Below are 20,254 nucleotides of genomic sequence, written 5' to 3' on the forward strand. Positions count from 1 at the left end.
AAAAGAAGTGCGTCCTTTAGGAAATCTAAAAGTTAGATGCATCTTTTGAGGATTCTGTAACTTCAAGTACGCCCTTTGGTCAATTGCTCATGAAAAAAAATAATCAACATATCCAAATATAAAATGATTAGTTATTTATGATTTCAATCTATAATTAAACATATTATGACTCTTAAATTCTTAATTTTGATTTTCACGATTTATAAGTCACAATTGTGAATAGCTTAGTCCTCTCTCCCATCTCCCATCTCTCATTATTACTTGTCTATCTCCTTTTTTTTTTTAAAAAAAAATAATCAATCAAGCTGAGTAACGTCGAGTTTAGGATGATCCGTTCGACCTTATGGAAATTTTCCACCGGCTACCTTTCCCCATCTTCTTTTAGTCATCATGAGAAATGTGTTAATGGTTCCGTTTTGATTGCTATCTTACTTTAATACATCAATCAATCACCTTGTCGACTACTCGTTGACACCTTAGTCCTTCCCACTCATCCATTGCTTACCCAATATATTTTTTCTTATAAATTGTTCAATTTTGCCACCAATTTGCCAATCATCCAAGAGAGATGGTTTCGCCAATTGCTCATTGTCTTATCTAACATCTAGACTGAAATTGACACACCTATCAACTACTCGGTGTTCTTGCCCTTGGTTGCTAAGTGCACAACCCATCTACTCAACAATTGATTGCTCCCCTACTCCTTCCTTTGCCACTATGCGGTGGAAGTACAAATGCTAATTTTTTTAAACTAATCCAAATAAATACTCACTTGACCCAAGTTAATCTACTCAACCATTTGACCCAAATCTATGTTTAAACGCGAAACGAAATAACATGAAATGATCAATAGAGATTGTCTTTCCTCAATCTCCATAGTAGGTTTATGCAATGCCCATAATTGGTCTCACTTGAAGGATCAAAAGGGAGCGATAGAGGGGGGATGAATATCGCTCGTTAAAATCTTTTCTTTTGAAGCGTTAAAATAAGAGTAGTGCAGCGGAAAATAAGGAACTCGTTTTGGTTACTTGATTCGGAGCCTATATATATATCAACTCCTACTCCAAGACCCACGATCCTTGATCGCACTATTAGGCAATCTACTAAAACTCTTCTTTCTGAAATCTTCAAAAAGAAGCAATGCTTACAATATGAAGAATGTAAGATAGTAACACACTACTATCTTTTGTAAATTAAAACAATGCAAGCTTAAACAAAAGTTATACCGACACTAGGTAGAAGATGATGCTCAGTCGACACTTCTGGATGGAGCAGCTTGCTTGTGAAGGTGAAGGGCAGAGTAGCAGAGCTTTGCACAACGTTGACTTCAAAATTTATTCCTTGCCTCAGACCTCGAGCTTTGCTTATATAAGCCTTGATCGGTCGACTGATAAATCATTCGGTTAACTGATCCGTTCGGTAGATTGAACCTCCTATCGATTGACTGAACCCTGTGGTTTCCTTCTTTGTTAAGATATGATCCTTGCGCATTTATGAGCTTTAATAGTTCAATCTATCGATCAGCTTGACTTCCTTCTTTGCTTCGGCTTGATCTGATCTGCGATTAGTGCCATATCATCAAGGTTCGGTCGACCAATCTTCTAGTTTAGTCTACCGACTAGGTTTCTGACTGAACTTTGCTTTGGTCTGATCTCTGATCTGAGTCAACCTGGTTCAGTCGACCGGTTCCTATAAAACAGAATTAAACAAAATATGTTCCTGTAAAACAAAGGTAAGCACAATATAATGTATGGGTAGTAAGCTGCATGAATAGTATTTGACAGTAGAACTGTCTTGATTTCAACTTGGAAACCTTTTCAATTTCTTCAGTTAGATCAACAACCTAGGGTTTGTTCCCTTCTGGAACACGACCTCACCGTCACTCCTCTCCAGTTTCTTACCTCAACTTACCTACCAAATATTTGATCCTCCAAACTTCTTTGGACTTTCACTGTTCAGTGTTTGATCGCCTGATCCACTAAGACTTTTCCTGCAATACCACATTAGCCAGTAGCAATAATAGTAATATAGAACACTATGGTAAAACTAAACTTAGATTTATCAAGATTCGCTGGTTTGGTCGATCATGCACGGTCGACTAGAAACCATCCGATCAATCTTGCTTGGAGTTCCCTTCTCCAAGACTTTTCATTACCTAAGGTTACCTCCCCCTAGGATTTTCTCCATCTGACTTCACTCATCAGAACCTAGAGTTACCTCCCTCTAGGATTTTCTCCACTTGGCTTCATTGACTAGGACCTTAAAGATCGATTGCACCAACATCACTCCCTTCTTTGATCTCTTTTATATCTTCTTAGTATTAATCTCACTTTCTCTCATCATCAATCTGCATTAATAATTGATGATTAGAGAAAGTGAAAAACTTGTATTACACTTGGAGAGTTTGAAAAATTTATAACATTGGGCCATCCTCCAAGACTCATACGTGCTTCTCAATTTATCTTGATGGTCAATGAAAAAATTTTATCGGATCGAACTAGTTACCTCTAAGATTAGTCGAATCATAAAAGTTGGATATCTGAATTATCAAAAAATTAAAAAAAAATAGAATAGGAAAAAAAAAAGTCTTATGAAAAGGTAGGACTCCAACTTAATATAAGCATGACCATATACCTCAAATGTGTACAAATAATAATCATGTGAATCATACATTTGATACTCTTTATAGCACTAATCCAACGTCACGCGTAATTTAATTAGATCATTGCAAACAACATAAATGAAACCCCATAGTTGAGTGGTCTCTTTCCCGTTTAATTTTCTATAATATCTCCCTATGTAACATTAACATTTTAAGAAAAGATGATCCAATAATCAATGTCATGCCACACCTAACGTCTTTATTTTTTTGCATATTCAAACATAAAAAGTATTTTTGTAGTCAACTAACCATTTAGATTAGTATGAATCCAACCAAAGTGATATCATTTCAAGAGTTTTTGAGGTTTAACAAATGCTTTTAAGTCACTTGTTTAATTTGTATTTGATAAATTAGTAGTTGAGTGTGCAACTTAACTTGGTCAACTAAATGGACTAGCTAGAGAAATCAGCTTGAAACTAAAATAATTTTTTTTCAAAAATATTAAACATTAAAATATTTTTATAGAATTTTCTATGGAATATTATAAAGAAAGAAAACATGACTCCTCCTAAACTTTAATCAATTTTTACTATTGAAAATCAACAAATTTCCTATCAGAAAATAATACTTTTAAATTCTCAATTCACTTTGTCAAAATTAAAAAATATCAAAGTACGCAATGATTTTTTTTTAAAAAAAAAAGAAAATAAAAATATTTATAGAAAAAGACTTGTAAAAAATTAGAGTCTTAGATTCTCAAATTATATCTTAATCCATTGACATCTGTTATTACAATATAAATTAAATCATCAACTAGTAACAGACATTTCATGCAGTTCTAGAAACGATGTGACAACAATTCAACATTTAAAGATGTTTATCATAATTAATGGTGACTATCCCTTTCATAATTAACTTGTCGTATATTTCATGTGAAATTATGAAATATGTGACATTCTTTTTTCGCATTGCTTCTATCTTCAACTAGTCAAGCCATCCCTTTTAACCATCAACAAAATTCATCTTCAATTGGTTGTCTCCTTTAAACATTTCTATCTTTTACTTATTCAAATTATTATTTTTCAAGTGTCAACATTTATGGTCTCCTTTAAACATTTTCTAGGTAAATTCTCTTTTTGACCTAACTATAAGAATCTATTCAAAGTCGAGTAATTACCAATAAGTTGAAATTCAAGGTAAATTATTATTTACAAAATAGATTAATTGCTGCTATGGAGTTTTCTGGAAGGTTTCCATTTTTTTTTTTTAAATAACATTAAAAATTGTGGAATGATGATTAATTTTCTTTTGTCTAGATAATAAATATAATTGGTGAGATTTTTATTTTTAAAAGGGGAAAAATGATTGCAATTGTAATAAAATTATTTAACAATGATATATTTTTTAAAAATACAAAATATCAAAGTTTTACTTCTTGAAATCAAATTAACAAGTGTCATTAGGCTGGAAAATGCACCATACTTTTACTACCGCGCCAACTCCTAGGAGGCTTATCTGGGGGTGGCAAAGATAAAGCCGTCAGTCTTAGAACATGTATGAGATAAAGGAAAAGAGGGGTTCATAGGGATATAGGTTAAGGATCTAGAAGGAATTAAAAAAAAAAGTAAAAAAGAGGTATTTTGATCTTTGACTGTTTAGGACTTTAAGAGGAGTGGATGTACTATTCCAAGGGGGGATGCTTCGTTGGGTTTAACCGCCGCCGCCACCATGAGGGGTTTTGGGGCTTCTGTTACGTTTTGAGTCCCTCATTACTCGGGGAACGAGAGCTCCGTCAGAACCCACCAGTCGACGCCAGTAACTGCTCCCATTCTCCTCCTCACACCGCCGGCCACTAGCGACCACTGTCGAATCGGGCCGCCTCCCCTCTCGTCACTAGCGCCATCACCTCCATCTCCACGCGAAAGCCATAGTCATCTTCCTCTCGCCACCTTCTTCGTTCCCTTCTTGGCTTCACCCGCCGTCACCCTGAGGACCAGTAATGCCATCCTTCACACACCTGTCGCCGCTCCGCCACACGCACGACACAGTCTAATCTGATGCCATCCTCCTTCCTCATCTCCATGTTCAAGTATAACTACAAAAAAAAACAGGCTTACCGACGGAATTTTCCGTCGTAATTCCGTCGGTATAGTTGCTTAGTGACGGAATTATGACAGAAAATCAGTTGTCGGAAGATAACTTGTCGGAAACAGATATACCGACGGAATTTAAATTCCGTCGGTAATTACCGACGGAATTAGGATTTCCGTAGTAAAATTTACCGACGGAAATATAAATTCCGTCGGTAAATCATGCCAGAAACAGTGCTTCCGGTAGTTGTGGTTACCGACGGAAATATAAATTCCGTCGGTAAATAATTTTATAAATACCGACGAAAATAGCGTTTCCGTCGGTAAACCATTACGATAATTGCCAACGGAATACTTATTCCGTCGGTAAAATAAAAAAAAATTACAAGAAAAAATGTATATTTCTTTTCGTACCTTGTTTACAATCCATATATACACTAAATCATCACAGACGATGACATTTCATATATACAAACACATACAAATAATCACATCCATACAAACACATACAAACAATTACTTTCACACCTACAAACACATTTCATATATCCTAATAATTCATACAATTCATACAAACATAAATAAACTATAATATCCATACAAACAAAGTAATATAAATAAAAACAATCACAATCATCTAAAACAAATAAAATCTAAACAAATCACAATAATAGAAACAAACTAAACTATCCAAATTTCCATATATAAATCCAAATTTATAGAATCAGATATTTAAATACATACCATGATAGAAAATACTCCAAATTATACATCCGCATACAATAGAAAATCCTGCAGAAAGTAAAATGCAATAGAATATGATTATTTATGAATAAGATAAAATTTTTGTAGTGATTTATATATAGCTAATTTTGATACCTGGATATAAATGAGCAAATGATGATGACGATGACGATGATCAATATGTCAATAGGAACTCCTGAAACATACAATAATATAATATTTAGAAATGTGCAGATTAAAATATCAAAACATAATAAATATAATTTTGTAATACTATAATGAAATGCTGAAACCTAAAAAAGAATGATGCATGCCTCAACTATTCATGATTAGATCTTTCAAAAATACACAAACAAACAAAAGGTTAATAATTAAAACTAAGTAGGAAAAACTACTTACAAAAGGATGATCCCTCCAAAACTCTGTAAAGACTTCCTCTAGAAATCATTACAATGACACTCGTTAAATATGCAAGAAAAGAAATGAGAGCAATGCACTAAAAAAGTATAATGTTTAACTAATTTTACATGTCAACGAAAAAAGATACCTCGATCATATTTTGGATATCTACTGATGGTGATGAATTGTTCCTGAGAAAATGTAATACAATTAATATCATATTTTAGAGGTGAGCAGATTATAATTAATATCAAAATAGAATAAATATATTTTGCATGTTTTATAAGTGATAAATAAAAAAAGGTAAGTTATAGTTATGCAAACCTAATCAGAGTCTTGTGGGTCTTGAGTCTCTTGTAGAAGAAGAACTAGGACGAGCCCTGACTCTTGGATCTTCAGATGATTTAGAAGTCTTGGAAATTGATGAACCAATTATAGTTAGTTATAAACTGACACTATCCTCTGGAACAATTTTAGATTCAAAAGCTACTAAATTGTTCCATTGGGAGAAGGATAAGATGAAGATATTCTTAAAAAGAGATGAAGGTGGAACGAAGCAAAAGAGGTACAACATTGAGTATGCAACAAATTTTGCAGATGTGAGCGCTTTGCTATCACATCTGCAAAATTTGTTGCATATTCAATGTTGTACCTCTTTCGCTTCGTTCCACCTTCATCTCTTTGTAAGAATATCTTCATCTTATCCTTCTCCCAACGAAACAATCTAGTAGCTTTTAAATCTAAAATTGTTTTAGAGGATAGTGTCAGCTTATAGCTAACTATATTGGATGTCATATTGGTATAGTACCTAGTTTGGATTTTGGCTGCATCAGAAGATGTGGTAATGAATTAAATAAAATCAAATAATTGAGGCCATAAAGGATTTTGATGTTGAGGTTCAATAGCTGATTGATACTTAGTTCATGAGTCAATACAACATCATATCAATTGAACAAAGTGTAACAAAAATTAGAATTCACAACCAACTGCATAGCCTCATCTAACTATCATGTAAGTCCCCGTATAGGGGAAGATGTGTTGGTTCACACATCTTAATTAATGAAGTGTGAAGTGCGAATTTTGTGGATCATGCTGCACCAAAAGCATTTGAGTGAACTATGTCATTCACAACTTAAAAAACAAAAACAAACTATCAGTACTAATAATTTATGTGGTTGATCATCTCTTCGATCGCATATATATATATATATATAATGTTTGCACAAATTAACCCAACTTAATTTGAACCACAATTTTCATTTTCTATAAGGAAATTAAATTGATTAATTAATTAATTAATAATTTTTGGGTTAAAGAGGCGACACTAAGAAATTAAAAACCACCCATGAATACCTAATGCATACTATATTTTCCAAAAGTAATAAGTTGGATTAAATCTTATCAGAATTTGGTTTAACACTGACAAGATTATCATTTTATATCAATCATGTAGATGATACATTCCTAGCCAATGTGTTGAAGACATCTTCAGACAATTTTCATATATATGAAGACCCTGCCCATCCTAGCTAAAACTCTAGTCATGAGGGAAAACCTTATAATCGTTATTAACAAAGGTCACAAACTAAAATTTTGAATTTTTTGAAACCCCATTTAATTAGTTTAAAAGATTGGATCAATACTAACAATTGCATCAATTTAACTAGCTAGCTAGCTTGAGTCATTCTGTATTGGTTGGCTAGCTAGCAAGTTATATAAAATACCAAGTCATCTCTTGTCTCCTCCATCAGTTACTCCATATATTCATATAATATTCCCTGTTTATTTTGTGTCCCTACACAATAGAGAAAAAAATTGTAGTACACAATAGAGAAAAAAATTGTAGTAGAAACCATTTGCTGGCAGCTAACACAACCATCGGCCGGCACAGCTGTCGGCCGCTTGCAAGCGCTCGACACAGCTGTCGTTCGCTTGCAAGCGCTCGGCACAGTCGCCGACCACTTGCTAGCAGCTGGACGACAGCTTGCTAGCAGCTGACCGGCACAGTTGTCGGTTGTTTGCTAGCAGCCGCCGGCAAGCGACAAACCTCTTGCTAGCGGCCGGTACAACCACCAGCGTGCGGCTAGCGCCCGGCAAAGCCGCCAGCCGTGTGGTAGCGACTGGCGGAGAGGAGAAAAATGGAGAGGAGAGGAGAGAACTTACCTGAAGATCATCGGAGAGGAGAGATCGTGCTGGAATCGCCGAAAAGGAGAGATCGCGCCGGAATCGCCGAAGAGGAGAGATTGCGCCGGAATCGCGGGAGAGGAGGAAATCGAGCGCACGAGAGGAGAAGGGTTGATGCCCTAATTTTATTTTCGGGATTATCGACGGAATTTATATTCCGTCGGTAATTACCGACGGAATTTAGATTCCGTCGGTAATCCTGATATTTTTGTTTATATTTCAGGATTACTGACGGAAATTAGATTCCGTCGGTAATCCTGATATGTTTGTTTATATTTCATGATTACCGACGGAAATTAGATTCCGTCGGTAATTACCGACGGAATATAAATTCCGTCGGTAATTACCGACGGAATCTAAATTCCGACGGTAATATTCCGTCGGTAATCCTGATTTTTCCCCAAGTTCCCATCATTGTATCGACGGAAATTAAATTCCATCGGAAAATATTACCGACGGAATTTTAATTCCGTCGATAATATTCTAATTTTACCGACGGAAAATTAATTCCGTCGGTAATATTTGAGATTACCGACGAAAATTAGATTCCGTCGGAGATTACCGATGGAAATTAGCTTCCGTCGGAGATTACCGACGGAATAATATTCCGTCGGTATATTCCGTCGGTAAACCTGATTATTTTTGTAGTATAATTATGCCATCTCATACATCGACGCCGACCACTACCAGGAGTAGACACACCGCCACCGTCATCACCCTCTCCCTCGTTGTCGATGAGCCATTGCTCCCCTCCCCTGCCCTCCCTCTCCACTTCCTCTCTCCTCGTAGCTCTAGCAATCGAAGTCGTCGTCGTCGTTATCGCTCACCATCATCGTCGCTTTCTCCCTCGTCGTCGGCGAGCCTCTACTCCCCTCATTTCCTCTCTCCTTCTCCTCTCGCCGGTAGACGCCTCCAGCCGCTGCCTTTGCCAGGCATGCCGACACCACCTTCGTGAGGATGTCAGCCGCCACTCCCCTTCTCCTCCTCACGCTGCCGCTGCCATTGGACGAACTCGACACAACCTTCATAATGCAGCCACCTCCCCTCTCACCGATCTCTAACTCCAGCCGCCTCCCACGCGGTCGCCTCTCCTTCAACGACCAAGCGCCTCCCCCCGTCATGCGTCCAATAACCCACGCACTGCCCTTGGCAAACCCCCACCCGCGGTGTCGTAGCCATCTCTCGCTGCAACTTCCATGTGGCCTCAGGCACTGTTGTCGTCTCCTCATTGGCACGCTGAGAGTCCACGCGTCACCTCTCTTCTCTCGACACATTGGCAGCCCATGCATGCACCACCGCCGTTAGATCCGACCACTCGACACTCTCATCTCTTGGAGTCTTAGTCGCTATTCTGATTTGGCCATCAAGCCATTGTTGTGTTCTGACTTTCACGTCGTTATTATATTCCGACTTCATATCGTTGTCATATCCCGGCCCGTATGTCGATCATATCCCGGCCTACACGACGTTATCATATCCAGGCTTACGTGTTGATCATATCCCGGCTTGCGTATCGTTGTCATATCCAGGCCTACGTGTCGATATCATATCCAGGCCTACGTGTCGATATCATATCCAGGCCTACGTGTCACTGCGAGGTCCCAGCTTGCATGCCATCTTCCGGATCCAGATTGCACTCGACTAGGTGTCGTTAGATCCAGCTCTGCATCCTGCTCAGAGTCATCTGCTCTTCTGGGTCATGACAACTTGAGCGGTGTCTCGACCAGCTCACCGATCCACCAGAGGGCGCCCTCTGGGCCAAGGTACATTATCGTACCCACTCTACATTCATTTCATTATTCTACTATTATTTAGATGTTTATATATTTGTTGGATTTACCTCGAACATCGGGGTACCATGGATCGGAGCAACCCGATCGCTGGTTGTAGGTAGCGTTGACCAGAAGACTTCTGATGAATTGGTCAACATAGAAGCTATCTCAACATAACCCCCTTTGGCCCATAGCGAATCGGTTAACATTCTAGTCACCTCACCCGACGGTCCGTCTGACTCAGTTTTCGAACGGATCAGGGGTGAATAGCTCACTTCGCTTCTTCGAACTTGAACTTATAGCGGAAAACTTGAAACAAAGATTTCACAATATTAACATTTAGATTTTACTTGGTATTCACCTCCTTAGGATGACTAATCCAATAATTTACTCCTCATACTCACAACTCCACTATGAATGCTTTTGTCTTAGAAATTTATCAGAGGCAGAGAAGTTTCGTACAAGCTCAAATATGAGAATACAAATGAGAAATACAAACAAAATTACAAAGCAAATCGAAAATAATTTTACAATATGAACTTTGCTTTGTTTGCTCTTTTCTGATTTAGGATTGCCTCTTGATGGTAGGTAAGCAACGCTTGTCTTTCAAACACTCAAGAATTGACGTCTTCAAATGCCCATGAACTCCCCTTTTCTAGGGGTTCTTTTGGACTAAAAAATACTTTCTGATCGATTGACCTTACCTCGATCGATTGACCTTACCTCAATCGATTACCACATTAGGTCGATCATTCAAAACTCTTTTTGTCAGACCAATTGATTAGTGAGTCAAACTAATCAATTGGTTAGCGTCTAATCGATTACCCCAATTGATTTTGAGGTTTTCTATTCTTTTGCGAAAACACCTTCAATCGATTAGCCTAATTGATTGACAAAGCTTAATCCATTAAATCTATCGATTCAACGGACTTCTATTTCCTCACGAAACCTTTGCCAATTGATTATCTCAATCAATTCAGAACTCTTTTGTTTACATAGATATCACTGTCAATGGATTGACAAGACTGAATTGATTAAGCCAATCGATTCAGTAGTTTTTTTTTTTTAATTTTTTTTTCACAAAATAGCTATCAACCCCAATCGATTAGCATTGTTCAATCGATTAGACTAATCTGATCTTGTCCGAAAACTGAGTCACGGACCACCGAGTGAGGTGGCTGGAATGTTGACCGAATTGTTATGGCCCGGAGGGGCTATGTTTACTAAGTCATCAGAAGTCTTCTAGTCAATGCTACATGCAGCCAACGATTGAGTTGTCCCGATCCCTTGGTCCAAGGGCGCCCTCTGATGGATTGGTGAGCTGGTTGGGTCACCGCTTGAGTTGTCATGACTTAGAAGAGCAAATGACTCTGAGCAGGATGTAGAGATGGATCTGACGACCTCAAGCACAACTTGGATCCGAAGACGAGGGTGTCAAGTGGTTGAATCTGACGGCGGGGGTGCATGCACGGGCTGCCAGCATGCCGAGAGAAGAGAGGTGACACGTGGACTGCAGGTGTACCCGTGAGGAGACGACAACAATGCCTGAGGCCACATGCAAGTTGCGACGTTGTGTGGGGGTCTGTCGAAGGTAGTGCGTGAGTTACTAGACATATGATGGGGGCGGCGCATTGAAGGAGAGGCGATCGGCGTGGGAGGCAGCTGGCGTTAGAGATCAACGAGAGGGGAGGCGGCTGCGTGATGAAGGTTGTGTCGAGTCCGTCCGATGGTAGCGGCAGCATGAGGAGAAGGGGAGTGGCGGCTGGCGCCCCCACGAAGGTGGCGTCGGCTGGAGGCGTTTGCCGGCGAGAGTAGAAGAGGGGAGCAGTGGCTCGCCGGCGACGATGGAGAAAGTGACGACAGCGGCAAGCTATAACAATGGCGGCTGCTCCGACTGCTAGAGCTGCGAAGAGAGAGGAAATGGAGAGCGAGAGCAGGGGAGGGGAGCAGTGGTTCGCCGATGACGAGGGAGCGGGTGACGACGGTTGCGGCGTGTGTACTCCTGGTAGCGATCGACATCGATGTATGAGATGACATACTTGAACAGGGAGACGAGGAGGGAGGATGACGCCGACAGAAGCCCCAAAACCCCTTCTTGTATTGGCGACGATGAAACCCAACGAAACAACCTCCTTAGAATGAGGGCGGATCCTCTTGTCTGCAAAGGTTGGACCAACTCATGGTCCAACCTTTGCATTGGTGGGAGGCAATGACCCCCATATGTTAATAGGTGAAGGTTATGACCTTCCACCAATCCTCTTATCCCGATCCAAGAGGGAACCAAAGGATCCCATCCCCCTTCGAATAGCGTCTCCACTCCTCTTAAAGCTCTAAATAGTCGATGAAAATACCCCTTCTCCGCATTTTTAATTTCTACTAGGCCCTGTAGCTATACCCGTATCATTAAAACCGGAGCATGGAAACCCGGAGCACTAAAGTCGGTACATCACGGCAGCCCCAGATTATTAAGCCTTTCCATCTGCCACTTCCAGGTTTCGTCCAAGTCCCGGAGCAGTTTGGCAGCCATGGCTTCTTCTCGTTCCACGACTGCCTGCTTCTTCTCCTTGTTCTCATCTCTTCGTCTTCTCCTCCTGTGCTCCTTTGCAGATGTTCCCTTCTCCTCGGCGATCGACACCATCTCTGGGAACAATTCTGTCTCAGGGAGCCAGAACGTGACCTCAGTCGATGGTAACTTCATATTGGGCTTCTTCACGCCCACAGCTACCTCCTCCTCCTCCTCCTCCTCCTCCTCCTCCTCCCTCAACTACTACTACATCGGCATCTGGTACAACAAAATCTCTGAGTTCACTACGGTTTGGGTGGCCAACAGAGATATCCCTATCGTTGATCCAACCACGTCGGAGCTCAGAATTTCTGATGATGGCAACCTCGTGCTCCTCGGCAGTTCCTCGATCATTTGGTCTACAAATGCCTCCGTCCCCTCTAACTCCACCACTGTCGCAGTCATCCTCGATACTGGCAACCTTCAGTTGAGGGATGAGTCCAATTCCTCTCTCGTCTTCTGGCAGAGCTTTGATCATCCCACAAACACATGGCTCCCTGGAGCCAGACTCGGGGTCAACAAGCTCACCAACAAATCCCGACGAATCACTGCTTGGAACAGTAGAGTCAACCCTTCTCCTGGGATCTTCACGTTCGAGATGGATCCTAATGGAAGTTTGCAACTCCAACTTCTGTGGAATTTGTCGAGGATGTATTGGACCACTGGCCTTTGGGACGGCAACACCTTTAGCTTAGTTCCCGAGCTCGCTCCCCAACTGAATCGGCCATTTACTTTCGGCTTCAATTTCTTTAATACTACAGAGGAGAACTACTTCGTCTACACGATCGGTACTCCCGGCACTATGTCGAGATTTTTAATAGATTATGAGTCCGGCCAAATCCAACACTACACATGGAGGGAGGATTTAGAATCATGGCTGTTAATTTGGGCCCAGCCTCGAGCCAACTGCGCGGCGTATGGGCTCTGCGGACCATTCGCTAAGTGCAACGGCGCCGACTCTTCCTGCGACTGCGTCAGAGGTTTCAGGATCAAGTCTCGGACTGATTGGGATTCGGGTGACAGAAGCGCAGGGTGCGAGAGGATCGCTCCTCTGCAGTGTGAACCGAACAGCACGAATGATGGCTTTTTCGAGATGCAGAATGTGAGACTACCTGACGGAGCTGATACTTCGGCCATGGCCGGAAGCTTGGAAGCTTGTGAGTTGACTTGCCTGAATAACTGCTCTTGCATTGCCTACTCCTACAACACGAGCGGGTGCTCTGTCTGGAGCGGAGAGTTGCTTAATGTTCAAGAACAGTACGAACAGTCTGATGGAGGAACTCTCTACCTTCGCTTGGCCGCTGCTGAACTGCAGAGCTCTGACGGCGACAAGAAGAGAAAGATAACTTGGGCCATCGTCGGGGTTGCCATGGCGATTCTCGTTGCTTTTCTTGCCACGATCATTTGGGTCACGAATCGCAAGCGGCGAAGCAGAAAAATGGTCCGGAATTTGATCAATGCGCACGGTTCTTTGGTCCCGTTTACGTACAGGGAGCTGCAGCACGCCACGAAGAATTTCTCAGAGAAGCTCGGGGAAGGCGGCTTTGGGTCCGTGTTCAAAGGGTCGTTACCAGGCTCGATCGCCATCGCCGTGAAGAAGCTCGAGGGCCTCAGACAGGGGGAGAAACAGTTCAGAGCAGAGGTGAGCACGATAGGGACAATCCACCACATCAATCTCGTTCGCTTGCTTGGATTTTGCTCTGGAGGATCTAACAGGCTGCTCGTCTACGAGTTCATGCCGAATGGTTCCTTGGACTCTCACCTCTTCCATGCGGCTACTTCCGCCGTTCTGAGATGGGGGACGAGGTACCAAATCGCCATGGGCGTAGCGAGGGGATTGGCCTATCTGCACGAGCAATGCAGAGAATGCATCATCCATTGCGATATCAAGCCGGAGAATATTCTGCTGGATGCTTCGTTCATCCCCAAATTGGCGGACTTCGGTCTGGCGAAGCTGGTGGGGCGGGACTTCAGCCGAGTCCTGACGACGTTCAGAGGCACCCGAGGCTACCTCGCCCCCGAGTGGATGACCGGCGTCGCGATCACGCCGAAAGCTGACGTGTACAGCTACGGGATGATGCTGCTCGAAATCATATCCGGCAGGAGAAACCGCGAGCTAATGGCGCCGGAAGACGGCGTCGAATACTTCCCCACGCTGGCGGCGATGAAACTGATGGACGGCGAGGCGGCGAAGGTTCTGGACAGCAAGTTGGCGATGGAAGGAGAAGGCGAGTTGGAAGAACTGGAGAGGGCTTGTAAACTTGCCTGCTGGTGCATTCAGGACGACGAGAGTCACAGGCCTACGATGGGGCAAGCTGTTCAAGTTCTGGAGGGGATCATACAACTCGACATGCCTCCCATTCCAAGATCTCTTCAGCTTGACATCGTAAACGACCATGAAATCAGTTTCTTCCACGAGGATGATCAGAAAACCATCGTCCCGTCAGCTCGGCTGATACATGATCGATCCAGGAACATCACTTGTAGTTTCTAAATGTACGGCAGTATTTTACGAATGTATAAAGAGTTGGCGGTGATGTAAATTATACGTAGCGTTTTCTTCAGCCCTCACGGGTTCCCATAGGTTAAGAGTTTTGTTGACCTGACAATCAAAAGTCATAACGAGTTAAACTTGACTGAAATGAGAGTTAACTCCATTCAGGCGAAACACAGATCTGATCAAACCTGATCAATTCTTTCATCTTCACAGTCCAAGTCTTATTTAAGGATAAGTAAGAGACTCTCCCTCTCAATTTCAATAACAGACTTTATCTTAGTTTCAGATTCCCTTTTAATCTCAAATTACTTATGAATTTCGACAGGAGACTCCTCTCAGTCTCATACTATCTTTTAATCTTAGACTCCTTCTTAATCTCAGACTTTCTCTCAGTCTCAATAGTAAACTCCATCTCAATCTTAGAGTACCTCTCAATCTCAGACTGTCTCTCAGTCTCAAACTCTCCCATAATTTTGGCAACAAACTCTCTCTCAATCTCAGACTCCTTCTCAGTCTAGGACTACCTCTCAATCTCAAACTCAGTCTTAGACTCCGTCTCTGTCTTAGACTCGATCCCCTACAGTCTCGGTAACAGACTTCCTCTTAATCTCTGGCTTCCTTTCAGTCTTTGCTATCATCCCTGAGGGCATCTTCTGTCTTGGCCCCGGTCGCCAACGTTCTCCTTCAAAGGCAGATCCCGACATTGTCTCTTTCAGTCTTTTTTATCCTTAAAGTAGGTCTATACACTACATTGGCTCGTGGGTGATAACTGCTAATATTTCAGGATGCGTGACATCCTAAGAATGGTGAAGCTGTTATAAGGTTATCAAATCTAGTCCTCTAGATACTCCACTACTAACATGTGGCGTTAGGCGAATGGAAAAACAACCAATGATTGCCAGATTTGGTCTCCTCTTCAACTCCTATAATGATGATATTCTAGCTGCGTGGAAATACTTTTGAGAGAATCATATAAGCATTCACTAAGGTAATGAGAAGCCACGTTTTTCCAATTTCTTTCAGGTTTTACCTTTCTTCTCCATCTTCGTTCTTCCACATGCTATCTCAAGTAAACTCTAATTTGAGCGTCGAAGTAGCCCCGAGATTCATCCCCTAGCCAGTCTAACCCTCCACTTAATTGTGTCTTAGGTCCTTTCATCTCCTTCCTTGATGATCTCTGGAGTATGCGTACATCTGATGATTCGTTGACTAGTAGCTTGACTGTCCACGGTATTTTGACTGGAACAAATTGACGTCCTTTGTAAAAAAATTGAACCAAGATGCTATGATAGGTTACACTAGAAGGACTGTCAACAACTGTGATTCCGGAGGAGAAAGAAGCTACGATAGGCTACAACTGTCATGTAAGAGAACATCAACGAGATGATTTCCAGGGCATTGCAAGTCTTCTTGCAACAACAACAATTTTGACAACCATCAATGGTGGGAGGTCTCCCTCCCTCCCTTAGCTGGTATACCCCCTCCCACGAACAGGGTTCCCTCGCCCCTCATAGGGATCTCGCTGGTCGGGATTTTGATCAATTGGGGCATCAATTTCCCTAGGGAGGCTTCATATGATTACACGTAGGAGAAACCATGCCTTACAACCACAAAGGAAAAGCTCCTGCCTCCAATGAAAGAAACAAATGTGGAACTCCCTTCTCTAGGGGAGTTCTTAAACAAAAACTTCCCTGCCATTTCCGACAACCACAATTGGGAGAATACATGAGGTCCTCCAACCCTGAAGAGCATATTGTAGGATTGATGCGTGGAAGAGGGGGGGAGGGGTGAATAACACTCATGACTTTTTTACTCGTTTCAGAAAACACAAAATAAAGCAGCGGAATAAAGAACAAGTAAAACAAAGCTAACGTCTTTGGTTTTACTTGGTTCGGAGCTTGTAACGACACCTACTCCAAAGCCCACGATTGTTGATACGTTTATTGGGCAATCACTATAGATCCAGAAATAAGTACAAATATTAAGTACAATTGCAATATAATAAAGTTATCGACAATACTAGAAATAAAAGTCGTTCGTCGATTGTCAGAGTAGTGTAGGAGAGAGCAACAGTTGTTCGTTCTTGATCTAGGAATTGTTGTTGAAACAACTGGTCGAGCCTTCCTTAAATAGCCAACCCAGACCAGATCCAGATCCACTAATCTAGGGATTAGGTTTGACTCATCGCTGATCGATCGACCGATCCCACTATTCGGTCGATCAATCCTGCTTGAATTAGTCTATCTTCCCATCCAGATTTAGCTTCGGATGAATCTTTATTCGGTCGACTGATCACGACGTTAGGTCGATCGATCCCATTAACCTCGCTGGTTGACCCAATTAACCTAGTTCGATCACATCGATCTTAACCTCGGTTCGGTCGACTGAACTCGATCAGTTGGCTGGAAATATACTCTACTTGCTTGGAGGTTCGGTCGATCAATACTCGGTTTGATCAACCGATCAAGACCGAAACTTTAAATTATAAAATCTTAGTTTCCCTGCAAAACAGAGTTAGACAAATATCAAATAATAATAAAGCAATATATAACTTTTGATAGTCTTCAGACTGTCCGGTTTAGACTTTCGAATTTCTTCCAGAAAACCTAGGTCGAACCGACGCCTACTGTTCCCTCAACAGGGAACGCGCCCTCACCTACTCCTCTCAGGAGAGTTGCCTTTTACTAGACCAATCCTCCAGACCGACTTGACTTTTGCTCAGTGCCCGAGACTTTAGGTCTTCATGCTGGACGTCCGCTCCATAACCCGTCCAGACTTTCACCTGGTCCGTGACTACCAGGATTTTAACCTAGAGTTCCTGACTCTAGGATTTTGCCCAAAGTGTTGGTGTAGGAAGCATTCGATGATTGAACCTAAGTTTTGATAATAACAAAGGATTCAAAGTTAAGTTGTCTTGTTATCTAATATGGTTGAATGAGATTGCAGGAAAAGCTCTAAGGTTTCTTAGGCAAAGTTCTAGTTGCGGTTAGGTAGGTGGAAAACCCTAGGGGGCGGTAACCCTAGGTCCTAAGGGATGGTAACCCTAGGTGGAAAGTCTTGGCGGGTCGAAGCTTCAGACAAAAGTCCTAAGGGGTGATAACCCTACGTGAAAAGTCCTGGTGTCGCGAACCAAGTGAAAAGTCTGGGCGGGTCGTGGAGCGGACGTCTAGTGGAAAAACCTGAAGACTCGGGCGCTGAGCAAAAGTCTAGTCGGTCTGGAGGACCGGACTGGCAAACAGGTATACTCTCCTGAATGGAGTAGGTGAGGACGCGTTCCCCGCTGAGGGAACAGTAGGCGTCGGTTCGACCTAGGATTTTCGATCGAAAATCCGAAGTCAGAACCGGACAGTCTGGTGATTGTCGAACATCCTTTTATATTCACTATTATGTGCTAACTTTGTAGTACAGGGTATTTTTTGGACTAACATATCTTGCATGGACAAAGGAGCATGTTTTACCTCGGATAAACAGTACTCGAGGCGCCCTCCAAGGAGCTTGGAGGCGCCTCGGGTGCAAGGCAGAAGGAGTCTGTGCAGCGGAGCTGGAGGCGCCCTCATGAAGGCTTGAGGCGCCTCGGACAGCCTTGAAGGCGCCCTCAAAGGGTATGGAGGTGCCTTTAAGAGGATAAATGGTGAAGAAGTCAGACCTTATCCACTCACGGCTAACCCGGAGATTAGAGGCGCCCTCAAGGAGCTTGAAGGCGCTCTCAACAACCTTTATAAGGCAATCTCGACTAGCAGCTTGAATCATCACATTCCAAACGATGCTTCTTCCGTGTACTGCTCAAGAGACGGTCCAAAACAGCTGTAGCAACATCCCGACGACCAGGAGCTTCAGATTTATTATTTCTGTTGTCGATATAATTTAATTATTGCTTTACTTGTATTTCATATTTGTAAATTTGTGAACTTATAGTGATTGCCCAAACTAAACGCTCAACGAGTGTGGACCTTGGAGTAGGAGTCGTCCAAGGCTCCGAACCAAGTAAAAATACTTGGGTCTTTCTGTGTTTGTTTTAATTTATGATGCGTTTAACTCTCATTGATTCTTTGAAACGCGTGAAAGCCACGAGCGCTATTCACCCCCCCTCTAGCGCATCTCGATCCAACAATTGGTATCAAATCGGGGTCGCTTCAATTTGGTACAACCACCAGTCAAGCATGTTTTTCGTGGTAATTTTCAGTTTTTCGGAGTCAATCGGAATCAATATTCTTGCTGTCTTCCGATCCAGTTTTTTTGTAATCGATTTTTTTCTCAAAGTTGGTGCAACACCACTCGAGATCGCGTATTAGTTTTCTTGTTTCCCGCACTAATAATCCCGGATCAAGTCCTGGGACTAGTTTTTTATTTTTCCTTGTGCAAGTTTCTATGGCTCTTCAAGAAGACTACAGTACAGCTCAACCTCCGCTCTTCACTGGAGAGGACTTCAGCTACTGGAAGGGCCGAATGGGGTCATACCTTTAAACACACTTTGAAGTCTGGGTAATTATCAAAATCGACCTGGAACTCCTAACTGACGGCACCGGCAAGCCAATATCATACGAGAACTGGGACGCAACTCTAATAAAGAAAGTAGAAGTCAACACCATGGCAACCTGCACCATCCAATGTGAACTGATGAAGGAGGAATTGAACCGCGTCGGCTCATTCTCGAGCGCCAAAGAACTATGGGAGAAGCTGATTGAATTACATGAAGGAACATCAAACACCAAGGTAAGTAAAAGGGATCTCATTCTTAATAAATTATATAATATAAAATTACAGGAAGGAGAAACGACGAGCCAGTTGCATGCGCGCATCCAGGACCTTCTCAACGGTTTCCACACAATAGGACAAAAGGTGGAAAATAGAGATATAATCAGGTATTCACTTAATGCTTTTCCGAGGACTACCTTGTGGGCATCCATGGTAGATGCTTACAAGGTATCCAAGAATCTCTCTTCAATTAAAGAAGATGAACTATTTGTTGAATTTGAGTTGCATGAACAAGTTAACGCTTGATTGACCCAGAAGGGTGTATCTTTGATTGCAGGTACAAGCAAACCAAAAGTAAGACGTAAAATCAAACCGGAGTCAAAAGAAGAACCAGATTCAGAAGATGACGACGATGAACTCACGGCCGAACTCGTCAACTTGGTGAGAAAACTCTACAAAAAGAATAAGGGCTTCAACAAGAAGGACATCAAGAAGGTGATCTAGTCTAAGGAGGCCCAACTAAGCTCAAAGATGAAGTTCGAAGTAATTTGCTACGGTTGCAATCAAAAGGGACATATCAAAGCAAATTGTCCGAATCAGAAGGATGTGAAGAAGCCGAGAAAGAATAGAGCTCTGAAGGCAACTTGCGACAAGTTTTATTCAGAAGAGTCTGATGATGAAGAACTCGAACAGATGAGTTTCCTTGCA

The 20,254-nt window shown here is 42.0% G+C and overlaps 1 protein-coding gene across 1 annotated transcript; it reads left to right on the forward strand.

The window, feature by feature from the left end:
• Positions 1–12,253: 12,253 nt before the first annotated feature.
• On the forward strand, positions 12,254–14,916 carry LOC122027642 (G-type lectin S-receptor-like serine/threonine-protein kinase At2g19130). Its single transcript, XM_042586637.1, has one exon. The coding sequence runs from the start codon at positions 12,317–12,319 to the stop codon at positions 14,846–14,848; it is 2,532 nt and encodes an 843-aa protein (XP_042442571.1). The 5' UTR covers positions 12,254–12,316; the 3' UTR covers positions 14,849–14,916.
• The last annotated feature ends 5,338 nt before the right edge of the window (positions 14,917–20,254 follow it).

The sequence above is a fragment of the Zingiber officinale genome, chromosome 10A (assembly GCF_018446385.1).
Source record: "Zingiber officinale cultivar Zhangliang chromosome 10A, Zo_v1.1, whole genome shotgun sequence".
In the NCBI taxonomy this organism is placed as follows: domain Eukaryota; kingdom Viridiplantae; phylum Streptophyta; class Magnoliopsida; order Zingiberales; family Zingiberaceae; genus Zingiber; species Zingiber officinale.

Excerpts from the sequence above, each read along its gene's own strand:
- LOC122027642 (XM_042586637.1), top strand. The coding sequence starts at position 12,317 with ATGGCTTCTTCTCGTTCCACGACTGCCTGCTTCTTCTCCTTGTTCTCA.